The 7,498-nt window shown below is 62.4% G+C and overlaps 1 protein-coding gene and 1 long non-coding RNA gene across 4 annotated transcripts; one reads left to right on the top strand and one right to left on the bottom strand.

Annotated features, from left to right (window-relative positions):
• Positions 1-25: 25 nt before the first annotated feature.
• LOC116579213 (chymotrypsinogen 2-like) lies at positions 26-7,498 on the bottom strand. Of its 3 annotated transcripts, none has more exons than XM_032324251.1 (7): positions 7,348-7,498; positions 2,843-2,946; positions 2,674-2,753; positions 2,188-2,266; positions 1,581-1,761; positions 729-862; positions 26-244 (listed from the first exon to the last, which is right to left on the bottom strand). In XM_032324251.1, the coding sequence occupies exons 1-7, from the start codon at positions 7,397-7,399 to the stop codon at positions 83-85; spliced, it is 792 nt and encodes a 263-aa protein (XP_032180142.1). In that variant the 5' UTR covers positions 7,400-7,498; the 3' UTR covers positions 26-82. The 3 variants fall into 3 exon arrangements, with proteins under 3 accessions (XP_032180142.1, XP_032180140.1, XP_032180141.1); XM_032324249.1 differs by lacking the exon at positions 7,348-7,498 and adding an exon at positions 3,724-4,304; XM_032324250.1 differs by lacking the exons at positions 26-244; positions 729-862; positions 1,581-1,761; ... (1 more) ...; positions 2,674-2,753; positions 2,843-2,946 and adding exons at positions 4,224-4,461; positions 5,017-5,150; positions 5,236-5,416; ... (1 more) ...; positions 6,126-6,205; positions 6,323-6,426 and having other exon boundaries at positions 7,348-7,458.
• LOC116579214 lies at positions 1,215-1,499 on the top strand. The gene is made up of 2 exons (XR_004281173.1): positions 1,215-1,257; positions 1,417-1,499. It is a non-coding gene; the product is annotated as an uncharacterized LOC116579214 (long non-coding RNA).

Genomic DNA, 7,498 nt, shown 5'->3' with positions numbered 1-7,498 from the left:
GAGGACACAGACGGCAAAAGGCATGTGGTTGCTCTCAGGGTTTTATTTGGGTTTTGCAGGAGTTGGGGGGTGAGGCAGGGGTTCAGTTGGCCTGCAGAACCTCACGAACCCAGGGAATGAACTTGGTGACGCGGGTGTACACCCCTGGTGAGAATGGGTTGCACCAGCTGCTGCCCCAGGACACGACGCCTACCAGGGTCCAAACTCCGTCGTTCTGGCAGACCAGGGGGCCCCCAGAGTCGCCCTGCAGGAGGATAAAGGACTTGTTTCCAAGCCCGAAGTGGGGTCCAAGGTCCCAGTGGGCCCTGACCTGCCCCAGCCCAGGTTCAGTGCAGAGAAATGACACGCCTGGGCACAGTGACTGAGCAGGAGACCCTTCAATGTGGGCCCCATGGCAGCCCCAGCTCCGTCACCAACTCCAGAGGGCCTGGGGCAGGTGGACAACCCTCTGACCCGGCCAGTGCCTGTGCAATGGGCTACAAACTCCCGGCTCCCGGGGGGCTGGCGTGAGGGGGCTAAGGCCCCCAGGAGCCCTGCAGCACGCCCAGGCCAGAGAGAGCCCTTGGGCAGAGGCCCCTGCTTCTGCAGGTCCAGGTCTGGGCTGGGGTCTGGGCAGCTGGCCTGAGCGAAGGAGCCAAGACACGCGCAGAGAGGACCTGCCCTCTGGGCTGAGCAGGGGTGGCATGAGGTCCGACGGGGAGCACCAGGGTGGCAGAGCCGGGCCATACCGAGCAGGAGGACACGCCGCTGGCACCCGCGCAAACCATCACATTCGTGATCCTGCTGCCCCAGAACTTCATGCAGTCGGCGTTGGACAGGAGGGGCAGGGCCGCCTGCTGCAGCTTGTCGGGGGTCTTGTAGGCTGGAGGGACACAGCAGGCCCGGAGGGGTCAGGGCCTCTCCTTCCGCCCCGACCTCCTGGACAGTGCCACACACAGCCACTGGCCTCAAGTCAGGAGGGAAGTCGGGCCTGGAGGTGGGGCATGGCAGTGAGGGGGGCCACGCTTGCCGGTGCTTCCGTGCTTCTCTGCAAGGTGGTCTTCAAGGACAGAGTGCTTAAGCTCATCTTTTTATTTTTATTTTTTTAAAGTATTTATTTATTTGACAGAGAAAGCAGAAACAGGGGGAATGGCAGGCAGAGGGAGAGGAAGAAGCAGGCTTCCTGCTGAGCAGGGGGCCAGATTCAGGTCTCCATCCCAGGACCCTGGAATCATGACCTGAGCCGAAGGCAGACTCTTAATCGAATGAGCCACCCAGGTGTCCGCCCCCTCCAACTTTAAGATCTCATCTGTTTATTTGAGAGAGAGAGAGCGAAGCAGGGGGAGCAGCAGGCAGAGGGAGAGGGACAAGCAGACCCTCTGCTGAGCAGGGAGCCCCACAGGAGACTGGTTTCCATCTGACCGCAGCCAGAGGCAGTCACCCCTAAGGTCATCTCTAATCATGTTTGGTAGATTTTTCATTATGAGGGTTTTAAATAAAGGAAAGAAAGATTTATGGTTTGCGATTTACATGCGTGGAATTTAGACCAAAATCAGAATGAGGCTCCCTCCCTTCTGAAAAGGCCCTGCAAGGCCACTCACAGTTGTACTGGGTCTTGCCCCAGCCCGTGGTGGCGCAGACAGAGCCCGGGGGGAAGCTGGCATTGGCGCTGGGCAGGCACACAGGGGACACAGTGCTGGAGAGCAGGGCGGGCGTGGCCAGCTTCAGCAGGGCGATGTCGTTGGTGTCCATAATCCTGTCCCACAGTGGGTGTTCAAAAACCTGGGGAGACATGGTGGGGGCTGGGCAGAGCTCGGAGGACTTGGGGGTTGACGTGGGGAGGTGGGGACAGAGGTCTGGAGACGCAGAGGGCTCCGTGCCAGGCGGGCAGTCGTTGAGAAAGGAGCACAGATGGAGCTGCACAGGCAAAATCTCTGGAAACTGGCATTTGACACATTGGTGATATTTAGTTTTTGTATTTTTGTGCTTTTCTACAATGAGCAAAATTTCATCTTACCATCAGAAGAAGCATTCTGTATTTGTAAAGGAGCTTTCTCCTTGGGAAAGAAGGCTCTGGACTGAGAAGTGCAAGGGTGAGGCCCGAGTGGGTTGGCCAGGTCATCTGTTCCCGCACACCCTGCCCACCTTGCCCCTCCCTCATCCCAGGCCCCCAGGGGCAGCCTCCTCGGCCACCCGCCCTCGAGGTACCTTTGCGATCCTCAACACCTGGACAGCCTCGCCATCGGAGCCGTGATCAGACACGCCAGCCACCACACGGTGGCTCTTCCTGGGGGGAGAGGAGGTGGCAGAGGGGTCTCGGGGTGCCCGGGCGCTGGGCAGGCACACGGGGGACACGGTGTGCCTTTTGCCAATTGCAGGAAGCCCCGGCTGAACCTCTCCTTCCCACGAGGACATGGGGGCCCGGCTCCCCAGCTGTGCACTGAAGGCACTGGACTAGAGTGGCTCTCCTGGATGAAGCGGGGGTCCAGGGTGGCAGGGGGCACAAGGGTCGGGATTTTCTCCTGCAGGTGATGGCTCTGCCTGTGGCTAGGAGGTAGGAACAGCGTCTTCCCCACCTGCCCTTGGCCTCAGACCCTTCCTGTCAGGGCACAGTGCCTGGGATGGGGCCTGGGGAGGGAGTGAGGGCTGTTCCCTGACACCAGGGGGCCCCTGCTGCCCGAGCCCTGGCCTCACCTGACTCTGCAGTGGGCAGCGGTGAGCACCCAGTCCTGGCTGATGAGCGAGCCCCCGCAGAAGTGTAAGCCCGAGTTGGTCTGGGGAGAGGGGAGCCGGACAGTCAGCCTCGCTGCTCCTGCCTGACCATGCCCAGTCCATCCCGCCCCCTCCTCAGCTTCCCCCTCACCTGCAGGGACACCTGCCAGGGCCAGGAGCTGGGCACAGCGTCTTCCCCATTGACGATCCGGGACAGGCCACTCAGCTCAGGGTGGATGGCAGGGACCCCGCAGCCTGGGGGCCAGGGCCAGGGTAGCTGGTCAATGGACGGGGGCCGAGGCGGGAGAACTAGACGTCCAGCCTCTGTAGCCACCCAGCACCCAGCCCATCCTGACCCGGCCGGCGGCGGCCCTGGGGCCCTTGTGGAGGGTCCTGGAGGCTGGGGACATCCAGAGTTAGGGACCAGAGCTAGAAGCCTGGGTCTGGAGACTCCTACATAGCCAGCTCCCCAACCCACTGTGTGCCCCAAGAGGATCCTCCATCCTTCAAACCCAGGGTCCTGGGTCGTCGGGCTGGGACATCCTGCTTGAGTCCCGGTGCTCTCGCGGCCCCCAAGTCTGCGGTCGCAGCGGAGTGTTACTCCCCCCGGAACAGCACAAACCCCGGAGGCTGCCGGAGTCAGGACGGAAGGGACAGGGCCAACGGGACCGGCGTGGGAGACCTTCCGGAGGCCCAACGCCAGTGGCTCGGGGACGGATGTGGATGCTGGGGGAGCCCGGACGACCCCCCCTTTCTGAGCCAACGGAGGAGGCCAACATGAGGCAGGTCCGGCATGACCCGTGGAGTCTGAGGGGCCCGAGGGACCTCTAGGCAGAGCAGGAGTGGGGAGACCAGGAGAGGCGCCCAGCGAGGCTGAGAGGGGAGCCCGCGGGGCCGGCGGGGGGGCAGGCGGGGCAGGTGAGGAGAGGTGCTAGGACTTGGCCCTGCAGGTCCCAGCTTCTGGGGGTGTGGGTGTTGGGGGCGGGAGAGGCCTGGTGTGGGGCTGCCTCGCCCCCCGCACTTTGCGCTTACCGGAGCTGCCGCCAAAGAGGAGAAAGCCAAGGACAGCCCAGAGAAAGGTCATGGCGTGTGACTCAGGAGGTTGAATAGGGTCAGCCTGAAGGACCCTCATTATATTCCCCGGCCCACCAATCGCAGCCTGCCTCGCCATCCCCTTCCTTATCACGAGGCCCTGGGCTGAGAAGCACCTGGTTCCTGGGCAGGCCTGGGCGGCTGCTCCTGGGAAGGGTCCTTGGAACCACAGGTGTGTGCGGCCGGCAGCTGGCCCATCCCCCAGCTGCCCACTCCCCGGGGCGGGGCCCTGAGCGCCCTGAGCGTGGCTTGGAGGGCCAGGCCCCTGCTGCTTCCCGGGGTGGAAGCGTGGAGCCAGGCAAGGGGGACGTGGTCCCGTATCATCTCTTGGGAACAAGACCAAAGGCAGGCCCTCCAGGTACCTCCCGCCATTCGTCCCAGTGAAGACCCAAGTTCACGAGCAGAATGAGGTCTCAGGGGCCCCAACACAGAAGAGCACATCATCAATGTGTCTTTTATTGATTTATTGAAGCTTCATGGGAGCAGGTCCGCAGGGATGGCAGGGTGAGGCTGGACTCAGTTGGCTTCCAGAATCTGCCGTACCCAGGGCATGAGCTCGGTAACGCGGGCGTACACGGCAGGACTGGAGGTGGAACAGGTGCCGCTGCCCCAGGACACGATGCCCACCAGGGTCCAGGCTCCATCCTTCTGGCAGACCAGGGGACCCCCAGAGTCGCCCTACAGGGAGAGAGACCAGGGGCTTGGATCTGGAAGCCCAGGCGGCCTTGCCCAGGGGGCCCTGGACGTTGTTCCAGAGCCCTGACAAGGGCCCGGCAGCCCGCGGACACATGGCACATGCCTATTGGAGGGATTATGAAGGATTACGAAAGAAGCTACAGCAGCTCCTTGCGTGGTTTGTGCCCCTGAACGTCTGGGCCATCGCCTGGGACCCTGTGATAGACGCCTAATAAAGTGGTTTGGTTGACAGGGAGGAAGCACGGGTGGTGAGGGCGGGCCATGGAGCCCAACCCCGTCTGGAGACCTCTAGGTGCCATGGGCCACTACCCCGGCTGTACCCGGCACTGCTCCCGGGGGCGGGGGCGTTCGGCCAGGAGAAATGAGCGTTTTTACAACAGCTCAAGCAGGAATTCCAGGGAGAGAGTGTCGGGCCGTCTAAAGAGGCCTGCGTGTGGCTTCTACCTCCTCTCTCTGGCCAAGCCCCTGACCTGGGCTTTTGCTGGAACCCACGCCGGGCTGGGAGGGAAGGGGCCGGGGACAGTCCAGAGACCGTACCATGCAGGAGGACACGCCACTGGCCCCGGCGCAGACCATGAGGTTGGTGATCTTGTTGCCCCAGAACTTCTTGCACTCGGTGTTGGACAGGAGGGGCAGGGTCGCCTGCTGAAGCCTGTCAGGGCCGTTGGCATCTGGAAAGATAGGGGTGGCGGTCAGTGACCGCAGCCCGACCCCCCAGCCCCCCGTCTCCCACCCACCCGGCTGGAGGACGCTCACTGGTGTGTTTGGTCCGGCCCCAGCCAGTGGTGGCGCACAGGGTCCCCGCAGGGAAGTCGTCGTTCTCATTGGGCAGGCACACGGGGGACACGGTCTGGGAGAAGCGGGCAGGCGTAGCCAGCTTCAGCAGGGTGATGTCGTTGTTGACGGTGAATATGTTGAACTTGGGGTTCTTGAAGACCTGCGGGGGCAGGGGCGGGGGGCTGTGGTTGGGGTCCGGGAAGAGGCTGGCACAGGGCTGAACCAGGGCGCTGGGCCACCCCAGATCACCCCCGTGCTTCTGTCTTCAACATGGCAACCCCTCCTGCGGCCCCAGGAGCCTGGCCCAGGCCCAGGACACCCTGCTTTCTGCTTTGCCCTGTCACAACGGGATCCCGCGGAGGTTGGGAGCAGCTGGGGGTGTTCACGCATTAGCCTGGGTACCACACTCCCCAGGGCCTGCCCCCTGCTCACCCCAGGGTCACACTTGGACTCCAGGTCACCATACCTTGGCAATCTTCAGCACTTGGATGTCCTCAGCATCAGAGCCCTGGTCAAACTCCCCAGCCACGACCAGGTGGGAGGTTCTGGAGAGGGCCCGAGAGAGAAGGGGGTCCTCGTGTGAGGAAGGGGGCACACACAGCAGGTGCAGGCTGCGTGTGTTAGCGTGTGTACCTGTGTGCATGTGCTCTGTGTTGTTGACCAGAGATAGGACCTCAAAATATTAGCAACTGCCCCTGGAACACCTGCCCCTACAGCCCGCTGGGTGTTTCCTTCCCGGGAACCCTTGGGAGACCGGCACGAGTCGGGTTTTCTACATGTTCCCAAACAAGGAAACCGAGGCCAAGGAGTTAAAGGTCCAGAGAGTCTCCCCCCGACCAAGGGGTTTCCTGGGGACCCTGGGTCCTCACCTGACCCCGCAGTGGGCGGCAGTGACCACCCAGTCCTCGCTGATGAGGGAGCCCCCGCAGAAGTGGAAGCCAGTGCTGTCCTGGAGGAAGATGGGGAGGAGTGTGTGTTGGCTGGACACCAGCAGCCCCCCGGGCTGACCCCAGGTGGGCCAATACCCCAGTGTGTCCCCCACTCAGGGGTAGAACTCCTTCCTTACCTGCAGGGACACCTGCCAGGGCCAGGAGCCCGGGACAGCGTCCTCTCCATTGACGATCCGGGACAAGCCACTCAGCACGGGGTGGATGGCAGGAACCCCGCAGCCTGGGGGTGGGAGCGTGGGGTAAGGGATGGTGGCCCGGGCTCCCCACTCTCCCAGGAACCCCCAGGGACAGCTCAGTCGGACGTGTGCTTCAGCCCAGACAAGCCCAGCAGGTTGGCTGCAAGGTGGTGGCTGGGCCCAAGCACGGGCTGGAGGCAGGGGTCTGGGGGTGTGGGCCCAGCCCCACCGCTGCCTAGCCTTACTCCTCTGAGCATCTTTCCCTCTACAGAGAGGGGGTCATATAGCTGCTACCCTCACAGAGCTGGGAGACGGATGCAGGAAGACGGGGTGCCTGGGTTGGACATCCGACTCTGGATTTCAGCTCAGGTCTTGATCTCGGGGTCCTGAGGTCGGGCCCCCTGTCTGGCTGTATGCTCAGAGTAGTCTGCCTCAATCTCTCTCTCTCTCCTTCTGCCCCTCCACTCACTCAAATTCTCTTCAAATAAATAAATAAATCCTTAAAAAAGAAAGAAAGAAAGAAGGAAGGAAAGCTGCAAGAAGTCTCAGCAGGCAAAGCAGGAACTTGCTCTGTTCCTGGCACAGATTAAGGGCTCCACGAACTTAAGCTTGAAAGTGCTGGGTTCGAGGGTCTCAAAGGGCTGGTGGAGTCCAAGCTGCACCTGCCCGCCAGCTCGGCCTCTGAGCCTGACTGGGAGCCACTAGCTGTTCAGAAGAATTTTCACTCCCTCTGGACTTGGCCTCCCTATCCTCCTGGGGGCCATCCTGGCCATCCAGGCCGACTGGTCCCATCCTGGTCCCATTGTGGTGATGGGGCTGGTGAGGCCCAGAGGGGGAGAGAGATGGGCTCACGCTCAAAGCACCGCGTTCAGCTGAACAGGGAGCAGGGTCCCTGTTGCCCTTTCTGGCCCCAGGGTTGTAGGTTAGCAGAGACCTCCCTCCCGGCCTCTTGGCCCCGAACTCACCGAAGGCTGTGCTCAGGAGGGCGCAGCAGGAGAGAAGCCAGAGGAAGGCCATGGTGCTGTGGTCAGAGAGCTGTAGGGTGCCTGCCTGCGGAGCTCCCTGTTATATCCCTGTGCACCAAGCTGTTATCTGCAAACCTTGAGGTGGCAGTCC

This window comes from Mustela erminea, chromosome 19, assembly GCF_009829155.1.
Source record: "Mustela erminea isolate mMusErm1 chromosome 19, mMusErm1.Pri, whole genome shotgun sequence".
NCBI classification, from domain to species: domain Eukaryota; kingdom Metazoa; phylum Chordata; class Mammalia; order Carnivora; family Mustelidae; genus Mustela; species Mustela erminea.
This window is presented reverse-complemented; position numbering and strand designations above follow the sequence as displayed.

Excerpts from the sequence above, each read along its gene's own strand:
- LOC116579213 (XM_032324249.1), bottom strand. The coding sequence starts at position 3,862 with ATGGCGAGGCAGGCTGCGATTGGTGGGCCGGGGAATATAATGAGGGTC. Across the intron at positions 2,947-3,723 it reads CCTCTTTGGCGGCAGCTCCG|GCTGCGGGGTCCCTGCCATC; the intron begins GTAAGCGCAAAG and ends CCTGGCCCCCAG. Across the intron at positions 1,762-2,187 it reads AGGTGTTGAGGATCGCAAAG|GTTTTTGAACACCCACTGTG; the intron begins GTACCTCGAGGG and ends ATGTCTCCCCAG.